Source organism: Polistes dominula, unplaced genomic scaffold, assembly GCF_049000335.1.
Source record: "Polistes dominula isolate Pdom_NZ unplaced genomic scaffold, Pdom_raw_medaka contig_31, whole genome shotgun sequence".
Lineage (NCBI taxonomy): Eukaryota > Metazoa > Arthropoda > Insecta > Hymenoptera > Vespidae > Polistes > Polistes dominula.
Window position 1 is genome coordinate 7,838,855 of NW_028300925.1, and position 23,373 is coordinate 7,862,227.

General features: G+C 31.2%; 1 protein-coding gene across 4 annotated transcripts in view; it reads left to right on the plus strand.

Annotated features, from left to right (window-relative positions):
* The window catches only part of Ca-alpha1T (Ca[2+]-channel protein alpha[[1]] subunit T), a 73,132-nt gene that overhangs the window by 31,974 nt on the left and 17,785 nt on the right, over positions 1-23,373 (plus strand). For 2 of the 4 annotated variants that reach the window (XM_089171145.1, XM_089171147.1), the window contains 12 exons: positions 3,510-3,613; positions 4,112-4,287; positions 4,614-4,706; positions 5,418-5,596; positions 6,196-6,368; positions 7,205-7,575; positions 8,353-8,574; positions 8,897-9,026; positions 9,168-9,472; positions 10,294-10,445; positions 11,864-12,067; positions 23,187-23,343. In XM_089171145.1, the coding sequence (XP_089027271.1) occupies positions 3,510-3,613; positions 4,112-4,287; positions 4,614-4,706; positions 5,418-5,596; positions 6,196-6,368; positions 7,205-7,575; positions 8,353-8,574; positions 8,897-9,026; positions 9,168-9,472; positions 10,294-10,445; positions 11,864-12,067; positions 23,187-23,343 (2,266 nt within the window). Of the gene's footprint in view, positions 1-3,509; positions 3,614-4,111; positions 4,288-4,613; positions 4,707-5,417; positions 5,597-6,195; positions 6,369-7,204; positions 7,576-8,352; positions 8,575-8,896; positions 9,027-9,167; positions 9,473-10,293; positions 10,446-11,863; positions 12,068-16,349; positions 16,471-23,186; positions 23,344-23,373 lie in introns of all 4 variants that reach the window. The other 2 variants (XM_089171146.1, XM_089171148.1) reach the window with 2 other exon arrangements.

Sequence of the window (23,373 nt, forward strand, 5' to 3'; positions counted from 1 at the left end):
TAAACCTACGATAGAACGAACACGTTAATGAAAACTCATCGATAGTTGTATAGTTCGTAATGGAAAAACGGGACCATGTTTACTATAGTTCTGTTGCTATTACAACTAACCAAGGTGAATTTATCGATGCTTAACGTCTATTTTCAAGTTATTTTCGAACGTTTTATCGAAAGATTGCGAACGATCGATATGCAAAATTATCTCTTCGTTTTCTTTTCTTTTCTTTTTTTACCAAACTGTCGAGGGGTAAAAATGAAAGGATAACTAAAAAAATTCGAAAGGATGTGTTCTTTTTTTTCTTTCTTCAACGTGTTTGCTTGCATGCTACGGATGTTTGTTAAATACGTTTATATACGTCTATACTTGGGTTGCGCAACGTTGCCAGCCAAGATAATCAAATCCAAGAGCAAACACGGGCTATCACCAAAGTAGAATGCGATGCTGTGTGGTTAAGTCGCGTGTCGTTGGGAGGATATCACCCTTTTGCTCTCTTTAACTTGAAGGGCTTTCGCGGAATAGCAGACATGTAACTTTGAATTCGAATCCTTTCTCACTCCAATTATTCTTAACAAGTCTGCCTTTGAGATCGCTCCAATTCCTTTCGTACTTTTTCTTTCTTTTTTATTTTTTTGTATTTTTTAGTCTGTTTGTCTGTCTGCCAGTCTGTCTTCTGTCTCTTCATCATTCTTCCTTTTTTTCTTTTATTTTTTTTTCAAATAGTTTCATTAGCCAAATCCGTGATCGCAATACGGTAAAATGAAGGCAAATAAATTATCTTTTCCTTAAAGGACCCCTTCTTTAGTTGTTTACTTCTACAAGAAGGGTGGATAAAGAATAAAAAAACAGGATCGATTATTAGAGTACGAAGGGGGTTGGTAAATGATCGGACCGAAGAGATCCTTCTGAATGTCTTATAAACGAGGAATGATGTGCTTGTAAAAAAGGTAAAATGAAAAAACAGATTAACAGGACGGTTAGATTAATATATAATATAATATATAATATATAATTATCATATATGAGATTCTGTTTGTGTGTGTGTGTGTGTGTGTGCGCATATGTTAAAAAGGATATGTATAATATAATCCTCAGTCTATTGCATGTGATTATTATTGAATGAATTTAGACGTTATTAGACCACTGATAGCGGCACGATAAGTTTATACTCCATTACTTCGCATTATCACGATGGTGATGAGAAACTATTTAAAGCGTGGAATTCAGCTCACTTCGACTATCGCACGATCTACAAATTACAATGGGAATTCTCAAGATTCCGATTAAAATAGCATTTGCATAGTTTATAAGGATTCACCGTGGAAAGTTCATTTTCTTTTGAATTACTTTCTCTCGATTGTGAAAATATTCTTCTCATTCAGTTCCAGATATTACGAATCGAACATTTTTTTTAATTATCTTCGACATATTTTCATCGTAATATTTATTTAGTTACTTTTTACAATTGGGATATATTTTTTATAAATGATTAGAATTTAATACGTATTATAAATATCTAATTTATTAGAAATTTTCTCATAGTACAAATGAGTTACGCTCGAGTTACCCTGACCAGTCATTGGTTTGTTTTACAATTAATTTACAAGTTTTCGGCTTGCTTTTGGATAAATCACCAACACGTTGAAACGTATTTTATCGCATCGGGATTTTGTTGGGATTCTCTAATTATTAAATACGAGTTTGTGTGTTAAATTGAAATTCAAATACGTATTTTAAGAGGAATGCGTTTGTTTTCGTCGTTATATTTTACATTACGATTTACAATTTCATTTTATTCGATAAATTATAATAAATTAATTCTATTAAATAAAAAAAAAGTAATATCAAAATGTTTGCTTAATTATTATCGAAATTTACGAACATTTATTTTACAAAAGTAAATTTATAGTAGAATTAGCCTTATAACGTGTTCAATTTTTACGAAACGACTAGCGTCACGTTTACATGTATAATTTCAAAGTTTTCAACTAACAGAAAGTTTTAATGAACACGTGTAACTTCTTGTCTCTTAGATATACCTGCTTTTTTTTAGTTATTAATAATTTTTTTATTTTAATACAAATCCAACTTGAGACAAATATATCGAATAAGATTTTTTTTTTAACTTTGTGACAATATTGAAATAGTTTTCGAAAAAAAGTATACAATTTTTATTAGAACTTGATCGTGCTCTATCTGATGAGAGTATTGCTTAACGTTTTCTTATTAAAGATAAAGATAGTACGTAAGAAAAAGATAGAGCATAGAAAAGGTTAAAACGATTATGATTAATCGACCCACTCAACGTTAAATAAAAATGACACACGATATCGTTCCACCCTAACAGATTATCGACTTAACACGCAGCACTAATAAAATGGGTTAGTTGGCACACGATGCATAATGCAAGTTCGGAAATTTTATATTAGATTAAAAAGCTCTATATACCTCTTTCTCTCTCTCTTTCTCTCTCACTCTCATACATTTTACAATTTTGGAGAAAATATTCAATATCTGATTCTATTTCGAAATTGATTTTACGCGGAAACATCGTTTACATATAATACATTTATGTATTTATAAGAAAGAAAGAGAGAGAGAGAGAGAGAGAGAGAGAGAGAGAGAGAGAGATAAAGATAGAAAAAAAGGAGAAATAAATTTAGGTGAGCACATTTATATTGTAATTCACACTTAAAAAAATGTAATTGCAATAATAAAATAAAGAAAAGTTAATTCTTGTACTTTCGCGATAACTCTCGTAAACTTTTATAAATGGTACTTCTTTTTCCTCTCTTTCTTCTTTCTCTAAATTATTAAATTTATTTTATTCTATCGCGTCTCGTATATATATATATATATACTTCCGTTAAACGTCATCACCTAATCGTTCGCGTGCACGCTGTCTCGTGTCGACACATGCATTTGGCTTTAAACTTTTATCTACTAATTCGTTCATGTCTCTTTGTATACAGGTATGTACATTAAATGTAAGTGAGTATGTAGACGCGAGTACATATACGTAATCGTCTGTATGATCTATATGTATATGGATATGTATATGTACATAAAAATCTTCTACTTAGATAAGTTAGTATACATACATATATACATGCATACTAAGAAAACAACAAAAGCAGCAGCAGCATCAGTAGACATGCATAAGAGTGTATAATATGTTTGTTCCAATGTATATGTATGTGTATGTATGCATATATGTAAATATATATAAGAAATAATACATGTATATCTATCGGGCGGTCTTTACACACAACGATACGCATAGATGATAGGGTGTAATTGTGACGCATAAACGAAGCATGCAATGAAAGTGCATCCGTGCATTAGTCCGTGCATAAAGCATATAAGTATATACACGCAAGCCTTTAGATTTGAAAGGGACACCAATGTACACCTATTGTACGTACGTACTTTGTATGAACGAAAAAATATGTGTGGCTAGTGGTGGGTTCAAGTCGATCGATTTAATTCCTCTATCCTCCTTGATTTTCTAGCGACCTGGAGAAGTACTTCGAGTATCAGGGTCAGGACTACATTTGTTCACGTCCCGACGACAGCGGTATGCACTCTTGCAGCAACTTGCCGCCACTAAAGTTCGGCAAGTATTTTACACTCTCGACACATTTTACTAGACTTTTTTTCTTTTCTTTTTTCCCTTTACTATCTGTTACAATCAATAATATCGTGTATTATGCAACAATTCCACTATTGGAATTTCAACCATTTTTGCTTTAACTAATTATAATAATAATCCTTTTATTTTTTATTATTTTTCTATGATAGTCATTAAAATCTTTAATTTTAGTTAGTTATAATTAATTAATTATTCGTACGGTAAAAATATATTTATTACGCGAATCGTATATCCTAAAACTGATTGAAATTTTGTTCACTCGGAAATTGGGATGGAAGGTTTTTTTTCTGTTTTTTTTTCCCTCCTCTCCCCTCTTTCAAATGGGCAATCTAGCGATCGCCACTTGGAAAGCAATTTATATTCCTCCTGGTACAGTCGTTATACAGAAAATATGTTGATATCGGATGCACCTATGATCTGTCGTCGTTCACGCATCGTTAGAACTCTAGTATTAATTTTCAGGAAATCTGGTCTGCAATAGTACAGCATTACCGAACAACAATGCGACGATTATCAGCAACGAGACCTGCGTTAACTGGAATTACTATTATACCGAGTGCAAGGGTCAGGGCAATAATCCTTTCCAAGGGACTATTTCGTTCGATAATATTGGCTTGGCCTGGGTTGCCATATTTCTCGTGAGTGGCATCATTCATTTTAATCTAATGAATATCGTACTGGGATTAGTACGTAAATGTCGATGCATTATTATTATTATTATTATTGTTATTATTATTATTATGATTATTCTACCGTTCATAATGTTTATCGTTATTCTTACAATTAGTAACAACGATAATCGTAACGATACGAATATTGGATAATAAAAAAAACACTAAAATAGTAGGACATAGAAATATAATATCTCAAAGAGATTATTTAATCGCGTATCCTTCGATAACAATCATTGCGAGAAGTAAGGATTGACAGGTTGGTAGATGATAACAAACAGAGCCTATCGCAGGTGATCAGTCTGGAAGGATGGACGGATATTATGTACTACGTCCAGGATGCTCATTCTTTTTGGGATTGGATATATTTTGTTCTTTTGATCGTTGTAAGTACATATTCCTTTGATGTCACTTTTTAAATATTATTTATTATATTACACTTTGAGATCGTTTGTATTTTTATTCATTCGTTCATACATTTATTTATTTATTTATTTATTTATTTAAGACGTTTAGGTGAATTTTTATTAATACTTGAACGAATGAAAAGAATGAATGAATAAGATAGTTTTAATCCTTTGCACTATGAAGTCATATCTGATTCCATGAAACTACTTTTCTTTAGAACTTCTAGAAGAACAAAAATTAATATCAAATAGTTTCTTTCAGAAAAGATGCACATATATTAGAAACTATGTATTATATTTGAAAAGAAATATATAAAACAATAATAAAATTATAATTATGTGAATTATTATATGAGACATTAAAATAAAAAATAATTCTATCAGAGTTGACAGAGAAAATCAACATTATTAATTATTTGTCTAATTATAGACAAATATATATATGTTTATTAATAATACATATAAAAATATAATACATATTAATAATACATATAAAAATATATATAATATAGAGCAAAGGAGTAGTTTAAAATTTTTTATTAGAGAAAATCAAAAAATAAAATTTTATTTGTTATTATTAAATCGAATATATAAACAATATTATTATTTATTTATTTATTTATTATGCATTGACTTAACGATATTTGATTTAGTTATTTAAAAATCACTTTATTGTGATTATTCCTTTAGATCGGCTCCTTTTTTATGATCAATCTTTGCCTGGTCGTGATAGCAACGCAATTTTCCGAGACGAAGAAACGGGAGATGGAAAGAATGAGATTAGAACGCGCTCGGTTTCATTCGACTTCAACTCTGGCATCGTCTACGAATACATCCGAACCAACTACCTGTTACGCCGAAATTGTCAAGTAAGCGTTTTACGTCAACACATACATACATAGACACATACACACACATACACGAACGACTAAACTTCTTCTCTTATTCCTTTTTTATTTCCTACTAAACGTTTCAAACATTTGGAAAAAAAAGAATAAAACGAGTTTCTCTCTCGTATAAAAGAGGTCACCCGTGTAATAATCATTATTTTAACTTTACTCAAACATACGATCACTTTGATACTTATATCGTTTCCAACTACTTTTTTAATATATTTTTTACGAATCACGTAAAAATAAAATCCAAAATCAATTTAATTTCATTTTTTTAATACGAATAATGTATACCGTCTTAGATAATTCATTATTCTATCGATTATCTTCAAAAATCTACAAAATAATTCTTTCCGTGTCACATTGACCAAAATTATGGTACAAGTTTATTTTAAAATCACGTATCGTAATATAAAATCTTTATTTTAATGTTCGTTTATGTTGATTACGTCTCGACCTCGTGGGAATTCAATAAGAAAAAGAAAAGAAAGGATAGAGAACAAAAAGAATAGAAAATAAAAGAAGAAAAAAATATTTAATCAGAAAAAGAAAGTCAAATCTTCTTGGGTTATCAGATACATTGCGCATCTTTGGAGAAGAGGTAAAAGAAGACTGATGAAGAGGTACAGATTATGGAAGTACAGAAGGCAACAGAAACGTGAGCAAAATTTGCTTAAGGAACAACAACAAGGTCAGCCGTTCCGGTCGGCTCCCAGTGGAGCAGGCTCAAACAGAACAGCAGTCGGTGGTGAGTGTTTCTTATCGATCGTTTACCCTATTGTCTTTCTCTCTCTCTCACTCTCTCTATCTGTACCTCTATTTATCTATCTTTCATTAGAGAATATTATATATTATATATACATATACATATATCAGCATTTTATCCATAAATTTATACAGGTAAAATAAAAATATTGAATATCTGATCATAATCTCAATGTTTTCAATATTAATCCGCATTTAGTTTTGTAGGGAGGAGGGGGTAAAGATAAAGAAAATAATAAAACGTCATTTTGATTAGCCTCAGGAAGAAAAAAGGTAGGAATAAATACAGTGGGAGGGGATGAGGGTGGGGGATAATCGGATTATACAGTTTCGAAATATTCGCTTATTTGAATTTATATTGAATTGGAAATGGTAGGAATGGTGGTGGTGGGTGGGGGGGGGGAGGTATGAGTAGAATTTGGATAAAACGTCGGTTCTCTGGTTTAGGGCTCGTGTAAATGTTTCGAATAATAAAGCCGGGCCAGGGGGCCCGGCGTCGTTAGAATTATTAAGCGTTTAAAGCAGTAGCTTTAATGCGCCTAGCTACTTTTCAAGGATACTTTAATTAGGCCGGCTTATACTCTTTTATTCGACTGACAAGAAATTCGTTTAATCAAAGCTTACTCTTTATCTACCTTTGGTTTCTTTCTTTTTGTTCTTTTTTTTCATTTTACTGTCATTTGGAATAATCGATAAATCTATAATAATATCATTGAGATTTAACAGTAATCTCTGCTAGTTTTTATCGTGATATTCTCTCTCTCATTTTGTTCTTTTATCAACACTGAACGACCTCGTTTGTTCTCTTACAACTTTTAGACAAAAAAATTCATCACGGAAGATGCCCTAGACTGTTAGCAGCGTTAGAGTACGCGGAACAACAACAACAACAACAGCAACAACAGCAACAACAGCAACAACAACAGCAACAGCAACAGCAATCACCCGGTATATGTGGTAGTGGGTCTATTGGAGAGTTTGCTACGAATGTACCAGCATCACAGCCTGGAATTACCACTGGCGTTTCCAGCAATGGGGCTGGTAATGGAAACATGGGTATCGCACCACGAGCGAGTCCTGAAGTTTCCGAGGCTGAAATGTCAAGCAATTCGTACAATCGGCCGGGATTATATCGTGCAGCTTCAGTTTCCTGTAACGGCAGCGACAATATCATTTCAAATGCTACCGACGTGAGTACCTAACCCCCACATTTGTATTACTACATTATTTTACCTTTAACCCCTTCTTGTTTTCTCCCCATCGCCTCGATATATTTATGTTTTTTTTTTTTTTTTTTTTAGTTATATTTATATTTTCTCTTTCTTTAGTTGTGTTTTCTTTCTTTTTATTTTTTTTTTACATCACGCAGATCAAAACGTAGCTCTCAAACGTGAATATTGTTTTATTATTATATTTATGTTTTAACGAATTTTAAACTAGTTGCTGCGCTTCTTGTTTCTTTTTTTCTTTTTCTTTTTTTATGTGGAATCCAATGCTTTTTATTATACGAAATTTATTTGAAGATAACTCGTCTATACTATACTAACAAATTGTTAATCATTTTCGTATACGTTTCGTAATGAAATTCAAGCAGCTAGGATTGAAATACGAATAAAAGACGTTTCCATGATTCTAGTTTGTTAGCCTTGAAAACGTAATTAGAATATTTGAATAAGCTCGACACGTTTCTACCTAACTTTTACCGAGAAAGAGAGTGAGAGGGAAAGAGAGAGAGAAAGAGACTTGACGAGTTTTCTTTACATATTTAATGTCGTTTATTGATTTAAAATTTGAAGAGACAACGTAAAAAGGATTGAGTAAAGAGAGATTTACCATGAATTATTTAAAACGAATACTTGAACTTTGGTGAAAAGAATGAACTGCGAGGGGAATGGGGGAGAGAATAATAAGGAGTTAAGGATAAGTATTGTAAAGGATTCATTTGGTCTATTTCTCACGCGAATTAGACGAATAACGCGTTGCTGAGCCCACCGTGTACTCACTACCGACGAAGGAGCAGCGTTATGTTCAGCGACGTGGTTTTGCTACACGGTAGCAATAGCGTTGGGAACACGATGCAATCTGGTCCCACGGTCGCTCCTACTGAGCGTAACGTTTGTTCGAGTGAAAAAATGACGCAAACCGGTGACGGCAATGTTTGGTCTAGCCCACTGTCCGACCATACACAGGTATTCTCTTATTATTATTTTCTATTTTGCAAAACTATACATACACATAGATTTATCAAATATTTTATTCTTAAAATTGGATTGCTTTTTTTTTTCTTTTTCTATATTTTTTTCTTCTTCGATTAGACTTATCGTATTGTTGTAAAATGTATATTATTTTATTCTTATCTTGTTTTATTTTGATTAAATTATCATGTAGTTTTAGATCCATTTCTCAATCGTGCTTATTATTATTGGATTCCAATTAAGTTAAAATATTTTTTAAATCCAAGTAGAATTGTAATAACCTGTGACGAATTTTTTCCATTTCCGTTTGTCACAGATGCAACTTGACTTGGGTACGAATGAAGCAATGACGTGTCAAGAATTACTGGCACTCAGTGGAGCACTCAGCGCTGCCTTGCCAACCGGTCAATTGGCATTAGATTCTTTTTTAAATTCCCTTACCAAAGGTAAGTGACAAATATGTTTGTCAATAAGATTCAATAATAAAAGATATTAAAAAATTAATTTGGATAATCGAGATTTTGAGATAGCTTAAGGATCCTAATCCTTGATACTTCTGTCTGATAAATATATCGTAATTGAAACAGGTATTACAGAACGACATATTATTTTGGAGGATCGTTCACAATGGTTGTCTTCCGATTTGGAAAATTGTTCTTGTTGCTGCGACGCCCAAAGTGGTCTCGATCAGTGGCCGGATAACGGTGAAAGATGGCGAAAATCCTCGAGAACACGTAGATTCTTCAGAACTATCGGAAATCGTTGCATCTGCGGATTACGTTGCATAAGACGTTGGATCAAGAAACTCGTAGAACACAAGTATTTTCAACAGGGTATACTATTGGCAATTCTCATAAATACATTGAGCATGGGTATCGAGTATCACAATCAGGTGAGAGTCAATACGTTTATTTTTTTTTCACTAATTTATATTTATCATATTTTTCATTCCTTACACTTTTCTTTGATTTATTTACGAGATTGGATGAAAGCAATGATTAATTAGTTTCCATTTGGTTCAGTAATCGTTTATTTCTATTAAAAATTGTACGATAGTTCAATCCGCACCAATATTACGAACACACAACGACCGTATTACGTGGTAGTGTAATTAAGAACCAATTGGATTCACTTCACTCGGATTTGGAACGACGGTGTGGCATCTATGATTAACTTGGAAACGTTCTTCGATTTAATCGATCAACTTGTACTACCTTATTTTTCTTCCTTTTTTAATTCTCGTTATTTCATTAAACACGACAACAACAACGTAATCCGGGTGATAATTAACCGGGTTTCTCCTTTTGTCGCGTATCAGACGTTTTGAAATCGAACCTAAACGGTGTGTGGTTATTTTGTTAGGAAATATATTCCTAGAAAGTTAATACAAAGATAAATAAGAGATTATCTTGTTGGAAAATACGGGTATAATAATCGTTTAAGATCAGTTATAGCATTTTCCTAGCTTTTTATTTTCAAACTCAACTTTTCAACAGATGATATGCCTTGTTTGCATCTTCCACATTTACCACTCTAAAGAGCAAATCTTATCTTTCAGATAATCATTAAGATTTTCTAGTTTCGTATTGAAATATATCTACTTCTTACTCCTAACAATTCTTTTTTTTATTTTTTCCTTTGCTTTAAACTCGTTGAAAATTTTTCATTCATTTTCTTCATCACGTTTTTTCACTTCTTTCGAACGATTTATAGCCGGAGCAATTGACCGTGCTCGTCGAGATAAGCAACATCGTTTTCTCTGCCATCTTTGCCGTTGAGATGCTACTTAAGGTAATAGCTGAGGGTCCGTTTGGCTACATCAGCAACGGTTTCAACGTTTTCGACGGCATCGTTGTGATCCTTAGGTAAGTAATTTTTTTCTTTTTGTAATTTGATTTTTTTTCTCTAAGTTATGTCGATTGAAACGTATCTCGGATAAAAATAACAATAAATTAAAGTCATTGATTAGCGAGCAGCAAAGATAAATGAATAAGTTTAATGCTTTTTCCTTGTATCAACTTACATAATATATTTGCAGGATAAATAACATTGAACCCATTTGTTATAAATAAAAAAAACAACAGTTTAATATATTGGTCTATTTGAAACTCAATCTTCTTTCTTAATCTTTGCGCAAAAGTTTCAATTCTATATCAAAAAAGTTAAATAAAGTTTGTTAAATTTCGTATAACGTTTAATAATGATGAATCGTAAGAATACGAAAACTTAGTTTTTAGTTTTATATTGGGAACCATACACCACCATCTAAGACAAATGTTTCCTTTATTTTTCTATCTAATGTATGAGACACGTAAACGAACCCAAGGGACATTACTTTTCTTTATATAAATCTTTATTCCTTATCCTAGAGGCATCTATTACACACACACACACACACACACACACACACACACACACACACACACACACACACACACACACACACACACACACACACACACACACACACACACACACACACACACACACACACACACACACACACACACACACACACACACACACACACACACACACACACACACACACACACACACACACACACACACACACACACACACACACACACACACACACACACACACACACACACACACATAATATAAAAGGGTGCAAACACTTTTTGTAGGTCAAATGCTCGCTGACCACTGACCTAGAACGTTCGCGATACCCCCTAACGTTATTTTTCTTTTATTTTATATTCAAGTTTCATATATCGATCAATTCTAATAAGTTCGGTGTGATCGATGCATTTGATTTATTTTCAATCGATCGAAAAAGAAATAAAAAGAAGAAACTTGCAAATGTATAGGTTATACCTTATACCGAACAAATTTTCACCCCGACATAGTAACCGTACACTTAAGAGTAAAACATTCCTGCGAAAAGTTGTGAACAAAAAAAAAGAAAAAAGAAGATAAAAAAGAAAGTTCTTTTTTGATCCGAAACTTTACGAGGGAGGAGGGAAAAAAGAAGCGTATCGCAAACTCTTCTAGTAAGAAACTAAACTTTTTCTCCGATGCACTCTCTACTCTTCTTTTTATTCCATTTGTTCGAATAATTTTTGCTTTATATACGTTTTTTTTTCTTCAACTTCTTCTTCTTTTCTGTTCACTCGACTTTTTGCGAGAATGAATGAATGAATAAAGATGATGATGACCTCTTAAAATTACTCTTCTAAAAATACGCGTCTCTCTCTTTCTTTCTCTCTTTCTTTTCTTTTTTTTTCTCTCTTTCTGTCTCTCTTTTTACGTGTATCCAGCATCATTGAGCTATTCCAATCGTTCGTGGAGGAACGTGGCGGAAGTTCCGGTTTGAGCGTCCTTAGAACCTTCCGTTTGCTGAGGATATTGAAGTTGGTCCGTTTCCTGCCAAACTTGAGACGTCAACTTTTCGTCATGCTACGTACCATGGATAACGTTGCCGTATTCTTTTCCCTTTTAGTACTATTCATCTTTATATTCAGGTAAGTGTCATCAATCACAATTATGATACTTTCAACGGTAATTATGCTATCTTGTGTATTTTATTTTTTTTAAATATTTTTTTTTGTCGTCTTGCCGTCGATTATTAATTATGGCGAAACTAATAATTAATAACTTTGACTAGAACGAGAATTTGTCTTAAATCGTTACGCCATTCTACGATTTTGACGATATACAAAGATAATCTGATATATGAGATATTATAATTTAAAAAAGAAAAATGATTTTTTTTCTATTCTACGATGCATTCAGTTTATCAACTTTGTTAATCATTTCAATTCATTTTCTCATATCATTCCTTGAATCATATTTTTTTTTTAATAATACCCTGTGCTCAAATAATACAACGAGTTTGATTTAATTATCTGACGTTCAATGTAAGATACTTGGGGTTAGATATTTTTTGATAAGACGTTTCTGTTCGAATTAAAGAGTATCCACTCTTTCAAATTATGAAATGATGTTGGTAACAATCAACAATGCATTAAAAACAATGACTTGTTTTATTATTAAGTTTGATTATTTAAATGGTTATTTCAAATTTTCGAGGATGGCGTAATTTTTAGAGAAAAACGGAAGGAACAAGAAAAAAAAAAGAAAATGTAAAGAAAGCTAAAAGGAGGAAAGATCTTTTACTTCGAGTTTTTTAAAATAAGCATTTCTAATGAATACGAAAACAACTTTGAAGACAACTTGCAATAATAATCGGCTTTTACAAAAAAAAAAAATCAAGAAAGGCTTCGCTCGAGAAGGCGCGCTTCCTGGAGTAAAAAATAAAAAAAAAATTAAAAAACAGATCTATGCGTCCTCGTCTGTCAATTATTTCGTCCACGAACAATTTCGTCGTATTCGAAAAATCGTCAAAAATATTTAATAAAAAAAAAATGTCTTATTATACATCGAACTTCCATATAACTAATTTTAATATAATATTTATTTATTTATTATCTGAATTTTCCCAGATATATAATTGGAACGATTGAAAACTAGCTACCGGAATTCGGATTTCAAACACAACGACGTTCTCTTATTCTCTCTCTCTCTTTCTCTCTGTCTGTCTCTCTCATTCTCTTTCTTTCTCTTTCTCTTTCTTCTTTTTATCTATCTATTTATCTATCAACTATCTATCTATCTATCTATCTATCTATCTATATATATATATATATATATGTATTTCTATCTGTAAGGCTCTTGCTTACGAAGCCTTTGGTAAAAAAACAAATCGGTGTTTAATCGTTCGGTAGAGAGACTGACAAACGATAACGAACCAACCGGTTCTCTCATTCTTTTCGCATTGGAATCATTTTTTTCTCTTGTAAACAATCGAACCTTTTTTCATCATTGTCATCTGTATTTCAAAACGGTACCGTACGTTTTTCGATTACTGCTTACTACACAACTTTTCACGAAAGCTGTCTGACTTTTTCTATCATTTTGTTTCTTCTATTTCTTTCTCTTTTTTTTCTCTCTCTTTCTCTCTCTCTCTCTTATTCTCTCGTTTACATTCTCGTATTTCGGCTTTCTATATCTCTTCGTATTTTCTCGTCTAGGGAAAATTATTATTTACTTTTTCGCTATTTTTTTGTTTGTTTTATTTTCTTCTTTCTCTCTGTCTCTATCTTTCTATTTCTTTTTCTATCTATATATTTATCTTTATCTCTATTTCATCGCGAAGATCATCGCACACATTCGTGACGCGAATATATATATATATATATGTATATATATATATATATATATATTCAACAAATATTTGATGGAAAAAGTATAACAAATATATATTTATTCGTCACGTGTTTGACACGTTTAGGTTATGACAATTCAAACGTTAGAGAGGGTGTAATGATACGCGCGCCAATGCATATAACGTATGTATATAACGTATGTATATATCATATTTTATATATATATATATATATATATGTATATACATATCGTATATTACAAGGGACGTGGTTATTTAAATCATTACGTAAATCTCTGCGCGTGTGTGTTTCGTGTGTGCATGGTGCTTTGTGTTCTCTCTCTCTCTCTTTCTCTGTACTCTATCTTTGGACGTATTTTTATTTTCTTTCTCTCTTTTTCTCTTACTCTCTTTCTTTCTCTCTTTCTGTCTGTTTTTATATTTTTTATTATAATTAGCGACGAGTATGAAAGCTATTTTACTTATCCGTATAATCAATTATATAAACGGTTATTATTATTATTATTATTATTATTATTATATTTATTAATATATATATATATATATATATATATATATATGTATGTTTTTTTTAAATTACAAATTAAATCTATTTAATCGATCTTTCCTACTCTACGCTCGTTTTAATTTACTTTTAGTGCTGCGTATGATTTGACTGACAAGCGGCTATTTTTGATTAAAACGACATAAGCAGCAGTTCGGTGTGCGCTCGTCGATATTTTAGAAAAGCTTATGCGAATGTTAACGGCGTATATATTTATTATATTATTATTTGTCAACTTGTCTATCATTTTATCTACTTTTTTTTCTTCGTTCCTTTTTTATTTCATTTCATTTCTTTTTTTTTAAGGTAAAGCAAATTTCTTTAAATGAGAAATTTTTCTCAATGTGTATTGTGTCTAATTTTTAGTATTTGTAAGTAATTCGTATAAGAATAGATAGATAATGAGATAATTCTCGTGATATTTTTCTATGTTAGACAAATTGTTATTAAATAATGTGTATAAGAAAATAAATTATTTCGTTGTATTCTTAATTGTATTACAAGTTACACAGTTCTATGGGTAATGAAGTAGAAATAACGAATGTCTGTGTAACGTCAGCATTAAATGCTATTATATGGGATTTCACAAATCACGGATAAAGATACTTGGCAACCGGTCCAACTCGGCTAATGCGAAAGTTATCCCGTTGAGAGTCATCGCAGTTGTCGTCGTCGTCTTTGTCGTCGTCTTTGTCGTCGTCTTTGTCGTCGTCGTCAGCGTCGTCGTCGTCGTCAGCATCGTTGTCGTCAGGGTTGTTCTATAAAGAGGAAACATTAAACGTTATTGTGACGTATATAATACGATTTGCACGATATCACCTTTACTAAATATTTATGTACTTATTTACATAAGTACATACTCAGTGCCGGTTCTAGGTTAATGCATAAAAGACATTGATTTAACCAGGTTCCATGGTTTTTTTTTATTTGGAGATACTAATATTGTCAAAAAAGTAATAGTATCAGTAATTTAATTTTAATTGCCCACACACGCTAATTGAAATGCACACACAATAACCGATTTAAATGATCCTCTTTTAATTGTCACAACACTAATATAGAATTTTATATTACAATATAAAATTAATTAATTATTCGATCAATTAACGATACCAAAAGTGTTGTATTATTACTCGAGTAAGTTTTATTTATTTTTAAAAATAATAACAAACTAATTGATCAAAATTTAATACATACCCTGGAACTGGTAGTCTTGAATAAATACAAATGTATTTACCCCGACGTTGACAACTACTATGAACGGTTTTAAAAAAGTTTACGTTAAAACACAAAGAAATCCGTTTAGATCCTTTTTAACGGATAGAGAAAAACTATATGTGTGCCAATGAAATAGAATAGGATAGAATTGAATCGGAAAAACGTTATTTCTGAAAGTGTAATTTCAAAACTGATTTCGTAGCAACGATTAAATCTCGTAGTTCTTAAACGTTCTAACAACGAGCACAAAATGATTTTTCGTTCATCGAACGAGTAAGACTTACGTTGAGAAACTAAACGAGACTCGGTTATTTTCCATTCAGTGTTTATACAATATATATATCTGTGTGTGTGTGTATATTTAAAAGGTAGAAAACGAGTATACTTCGGAAGTGGGCATCGAGTGTACTCGATGTTCTCGAGTATATACTATTATTTACCTATACGTGTGTGTGTATATGTGCACGTTACGTCGTCGCCATGCTTTGTAAATTCGTTATGTTAGTTTATCGAACTAAGGCTTCTTGCTTTTATTTTTTATTTTATTTTCTCTCTCTTCCTCTCTCTTTCTTTTTCTATTTTACGTTAGTTTAATAATTTACGTTCTTTGTGTATTTATTTTATATCTTTTTTCTGGTCTCTTACCATCTTTATCATTTTTCTTTTTTTTTAATTTTCTTATATCCTATAACACCCCTTTTTATTCCAATCTTTTTCTTTTAACTTACTTTGTCTCTTCGTATTTTTATATTATATATGGATAAAGAAGTACATTGCACGTTTCGTTGTGTTGTAGTATTCTCGGGATGAACCTGTTTGGTTGCAAATTCTGTGAAACGATGAAAGGCAGCTCTGACGTCGAGTGTGATAGGAAAAACTTTGACTCGTTACTCTGGGCTATTGTGACGGTGTTTCAGGTACCTACAAAAGGATACTTTCCCACGTATCTCTCAAGGGCTTTCTATCTCTCTCTTTCTCTCTCTTCTCTCTTTCTCTTTTTCTCTCACTCTTTCTCTCTTTCTCTTTCTCTCATAGTTTCATTCTATCCGTTTCTCTATTTCTCTTTCCCCTACTATTTCTATCTTTTCTATTTTACTATATCTTTCTTTCTTTCTATTTCTCTCTCTCTCTTTTTTTTTCTCTTTTTCTCTGTCACATATAGGCACACGCATTGGTCGTTGTTGGTATTATCAACGTTTTACCATACTCACACTTATAGAAATATTTAAATGTTAATGACCACTTTGCTTGATCAAAAAAAAAAAAAAAAAAAATACAAAGAAAAAGAAGGAGAAGGAGGAGGAGAAAAAATACAACTAGAAAGGAAGTAAAAAAAAAAAAAAAGAAAAGTAGAAAGTAAGAAGGTTTAATGATAAGAGAAATTTTGTGAAATTGCGGAAAAGAATAAAAAAAAAAAAAGAAATCGATATTGTCGCGAATAGCCTAATTATTTATGTTCATTATAATCCACTATTTATTATTAATACTAATCCCTTAACCCTACTATACTATTATTCTACTATTACTATTATTACTACTATTACTATTACTACTACTACTACCTACTACTACTACTACTACTACTACTTTATGATTTCGCGAGAGGGCCCATAAGGTAATGTATACACATGAGAGATACGCTTTTTTTTTCAATAATGGCATGCCAGCCGTTGATGTGTCTATCATGCGAGCTCGATCGAACACGATCGATAGATCGATCGATCAATCGATCGAACTTCGAACGTGCTTACACGCGCACGCGTAAGCGCTTATCACAAATCTTTTGGTCTCTGCGTACTGACATGAGCTTTAACGCAACCTGCCTTTGCGGTTTCAACGTTCGCCGCTTTGGCATGCTGCCGTTTCCTGACTCCTATATATATATATACGTATTATACGTATATATACGTATTTATATACGTATACCTATATAGTACATACATATATGTGCTCAATAATTTTCACGGTGGAACAAATCTAAATATTGGAAAAAAGTCAATGTTATTTTAACATTTATTCTTTCTATATAAAGTCAAATTATTTCTTTAAAATTCATTTTTATATTATATATGCAAATTCGTATTATATAAATGTTACGATCTAATAATCTGATTTATATTTAATATAATTAATATTTTTTTATGATATACTTATATACGAATGAAACAAAATTCTTATCACATAAATCCTCTGTGTTTTCGTACGTGATTTTAATTTTTATTATAATATAAATCATAAATTTAAGTTTTATTTTTTTTTATACTTAAACTACTGTCATAATTATCACAGCACATGTATTTATATATATATATAATCTATACTTTTAAATTTTTATATACGTGTAAATGCGTTGTTATGTGTCGTTTGTACCAATCCGTGTCTTTTATCTATAAGCTTTGTTTGCGTGGTTGGACGGGGCAAAAAAAAACGAAATAAACTAATCAATTATTTAATTAAATCAACGAAGATGATTCGTAAATACGAAATTTTTGATTGTAATCTTAAAAACTGTAATCTTAAAGATTCTGAACACGCGAACTAAATCCAATTCCTCCGTCCACCCGATGTCATCGTACTTCGTATCGTTGCTATTTCGTGAGTGCATTTTTCAAGATTATTTTCGTAGTCACGCGAATGATATTTCCATTAAAAGCCCTTCCCACCGTTCCTTTCTCCCTTCAACCACTCAAACAGGGGATTGGCAGCAACGTAAACGTTCATAAAATATTTTTTCTTCTTTTTTTTTGGGGGGGGGGGCGGCACCCTTTTCGACATTTTAATAATGTTTCGAACACGTTAATTGAATCAAGAAAGAAGGCAAAGTAAAAAACCCAATTCCCCTACGAAAAGAAACAAAAGAAAACAAAAAATATAAAAAAAAGAAAATCCTATTGGATCGATTATATGTCTCCTATTTGCAGCTTTGCATGTTCTTTTTTATCTCACTGTTGTTATTTGATGTTGTTGTTATTGTTATTGTTATTGTTAATGTTGTTGTTGTTGTTGTACTTTTTGTGTCTATCCTTAGATGTGTGTTTTCTTCTTTCGCAGTTTTTTTACGATAGTTCTATCTCTCTCTATCTTTCTCTATTTCTATTTCTTTCGCTTTTGTCGCTAATCTTTTTCTTTTCTCTCTCTTTCTATCTTTCTCTCTCTTTTTATCTCTCTTTTTATCTCTGTATCTTTACCACTATATCTTTTTATCTACCTATATTTACATATATATACTTATCATTCACTTTTTTAATACTGATATATCTATCTTATTCTATCTTTCAATATTTCTTTTACAGACACGTATATGTAATAGTATATTAAATACTATAGACTAAATTCATATACATATATAGATTTTCACTAAAGGGTATCAACATCCGCTACACTCTTAACAGGATCACTAAATTATTCACCCGTAAGTCGAACGAGACACGAGATACATGCATATACATATGTATACATATATGTATTTATGTAATATAATACCAGAGCGCGTTTTCTTTTCGATTGAGTCTTTGATGTAGAAAATTTTCGATCGGACACGATTAACAGCACCTATTTGAAAGAAAATCAATAGGCTTAATGACGTTATGATGGACTGAAAAAAAAAGGAAGAAGACTTGGCTTCGTACTATTTCCTACATATCTTTTGTTTTATCTTTTCTTCTTTTTTTTTTTTACAATTTAAACCAATTAGAGTCGTATTTACACTGATACGATTCCCCTTGTCTTTCTAATATTTCCAATTACCTTTGATTCTATCTATCTATCTTTTTCTATTTTTCTGTTTTCCTTTCTCTCTCTGTTTCTCTGTTTCTCTTCTCTAATTATAAATTATCTTTTAAGTATTCCCTTCTTTTTATCCTCCAATTTCTTTCTCTCTTTCTCTTTTACCTTGAATTCGAACGTATTAAACGTAATAAATATCTTCCAAAAGGTTACACGTTAAACACGATTAAAAAATGATGATTTAAAGAAAAAATCGGAAGCTATCGCGCTCTTCTCAAACGAAACCACCAACATCATCAACCTAAATATCAACGTGCAAACTTTCGCATTTCGCGTATCTCAACGAGTACGTAAGTACGTACGAGTTAATGTCTTTAGGTAAACACGTAATCAAGAAATCCTTTAATCCCTTTCTCAATGTTTATGCGATACACATCCACTAATCAGTAATATCACAAAGTTCCGATAATTATTCATCTTGTGTTCATTAATTTCAAGTCTGTACAGTATCACACACAAAAAAAGAAAATAATCAAATTAATGTTACTTTTGTTTCCATTTTTATCAATTGTATTAATTACATTATAAATATATTTAATTATACACGGTGTCCTTTAACTGTGGCGGTACAAAAAAGCAGTAGGTGATTCTATATGAAAGACTAAATCAAAAATGTAGAATACAATTTATTTATATAAGTGATTGTTGTATTTATTTTTTTAAATTTTAAGAATAGTTAAATTACTTTTAGTTCGACAAATTTTATTGTCAAATATATCGGAAAATATATTTTGCTTTTTAATATATTTAGAAGCATTGTAACAGTATAATGATATATCTTATATCGGTTCAACTTTTATGCTTATCGAACAAAGTTTTTAGTTTTCCAAGGTTGCAAGCTCAATCAAGTGCACTCACCAACTCGACGAACTTCGAAAATTATTTTTCTTAAAAATAAAGTCTTAGACGAACAAATTGATATCCTACATTTTCGATTTAATTTTTCATTTACTTAAATCATTTACTGTTAAGGACACTCTGTATATTATTTATATGTATACATATATAGATTATATTTATATTAAATTTTATAGCTTTCTGATGAACGTATATCATTTTCTGATATTTTTGCGAACGGCCAATGTTTTCTATTGTTCCATTGATTTCTGCTAAATCCTTTGAAATGTGTCTACGTGTTATACGGAACCACAAAAGCTGCGTGTATTTATAATCGTTTTCCATACCTTACCCATAAACCCCCATCCCTGATCTTCATGCAAAATTGTCTATGTTGCCGATGTTTGATATCGTAAATATACATTAAAACACATAAAACATTTTGAAATTGGAGTTCTCGTTGAACGTTCATCAGTCGTATAAGAATAATATTTGTGTGTTTGTGTGTCTCTGTGTCGGAGCCATATGTATATTATCCTTATGTACCCACACAAATAAGCTAAACTTTGGCGTATCCTATTACTTTGACTTTTTTTCTAAACTCTTAATAATCTTTATTTGACGTAAGAAAATATAGAACTTAGTCTAATCAATACGAAACTTGAACTACTGTCTCAGTAGATAAACCCGTTAATGGTCAGACACGAATAAAAGAATTCATTCGTTAAGTTTCCTTTTTTAACGATCGATTAAATAAACAAAATTAAAGTAAAATAATTATTTTATAATATACATTGTTTTTTTTTTATTTGTTTTTGTTAATATATGTATAATTTATATTTATTGATAGAACCATTCATTTCGTTGATATCGTTTAAATGATTCATTAATAAAAAAAGAAACATACAATAAAGTCAGACCAATATTGAAAATGGTTAAAATGAACGTTATCGTTTTAGAATATGATACGCTAATGCGAAGTACCCTTATGTACATTACTATGTTGGATATACCAATATTCGGTCATCGTTGATGTTTATGTTGGATATACCTATCTATCATCGTTAAACGCAATGACTCGAACTGCATACCACAAATCAAACAGTGATATATCCAGTTGACGATCGTTACATTTGTTGCTCTATTTCACGCAGTTTGCACGCATCAATTGACGAATCTAATATCTATATATATATATATATATATATATATATATATACACATATACATATATACTCGTATCTTAAATATTCAATATTTACTTTGTTTCAACAGATATCACAATCATATTCACTTTTCCAACACGACTATATATAATTGTAGTTTTATATACTATATATGGGATAGACGTATATAATATTATATTATGTCTATATTTAAACCTATTTGAATTAAACTTAAAACGCAGACACTCGTGCTAATCCTGCGGAATGTTAACCGTATCCGAGCTTCGTGCTAAATTCCTCTTTTTTTGTTTCACTGTACTTTACCAATATACTTATTTACATTTCTTTTCAAATGTTTCTGTCAGTGAAGGGTCTTTGCTCTTTTTTAACAAATCGTTATTTATCTCGCCAGTCTCATGATATTTTATTTTGTTTTTTAGAATGATCCTTCGATTTAAACAAATACACGAAAGATTATTATTATTATTATTATTATTATTATTATTATTATTATTATTATTATTATTATTATTTTTCGATTCGAGGAAATATTGTTATAACGTGCTCGTATTAACCAAATACTCAAAATCTAATTCAACAAGTTCAACAAAACTTAAGACACAAAATTGGTCACGCTTTTAATTATCTAACTTGTTGAAATTGAACAAAGTTCTATAACAGTTTAAACTAGACACGATTAGACGAGATTATACGGCTTGACACACGCTTACGAACAATACAATTACTAGACAATATTGATACGCTTTTATGTTTTAATCTTTGACATTGTAGAGATATTAGATTTTAAAGTATGTCATACACGATGAGTCCCATAAGTATTCGTACCACTTACTGTCAATTTAATACGATATTATATAGACATATTATTATTTGCAATAGCATATTTTAGAATTATTATAATGTTTCAAATTGATATCAATTTTATTGCATAAGGGACATTTTATAATAAAAAATATAAAAATGTTCTTACTTTATAAGACAAATTTGATGTTCCAATAAAATTGACATCAATTTGTCAATTTAATTTTGCTTATTAGAATTAGAAAAGTTTGCATTACAAATATCAATGATTTCAAAAATTTACAATGAAGGAAGTAGAAAGTGGGTTAAGGGTTTGAGTACGAATACTCCTGTGACTCGTTATACCTTTTATAAATAATTAAACGCCGTCCAAATGAAATTTCTCATTTTAAAACAATTATTACAATTATTACAGTAGAAAACATTATTAAATATTTCTATACATACGACGGGGTGGCCCACGGTTAAATGTTAGCAAAAAAACAAAAAACAAAATGGTAGTTATCGTGGGCCACACTGCATATGTAAGTATTATTTATTATTATTTCCACGTTATAATTACGCTTAGTAGTTAAGTCTCTAGTTCCTCGAAGGAGGTTCGAAGGATCAAAAAAAGGACCCATTGCAATAACGAGAACGGCGAATAGGAGCAGAGACACTTCGCGTGACAACTCGTCGTGGTTCGAAGAATTTTTATCGAAAAATCCTAACAAAATTCCATAGAAACGAATTCCAATACCGAAAAAAAAAGAATAAAAAAAAGAATCTTTTTCCCATTTCCTCTTTTATTCCTTTTTCTTCCTTCTGATTCTTTTTCTTTCTATATCTTCACTTTCACTTTAACTTTAACTTTCTATTTCTTTCTCTCTCTATCTATCTATTTATCTAATCTTTTCCTCTTTTTCTCTATTTCTCTCTCTCTCTCTCTCTCTTTCTCTTTCTCTCTTTCTACAATCTATCCCGATTACCGTCGATTACTGTTACGGTGGTAAATTTAGGCCGGCGGATTGTCTCGGTTGCAGCATCCTAGGAATGTACCTGTTCGGGGGTAAGTTTTGCATGTGGGCGGACCGGAGTCGGCCCTGCACCTGTGCCGAGGTGGTCTCACGGCACCCGATGTGTCGCTGTGATCGCAAACATTTCAACGACATCGTCTGGGCCCTTGTCACGGTCTTTCAGGTATCACCAATTAGATCCCCCAAACCATAT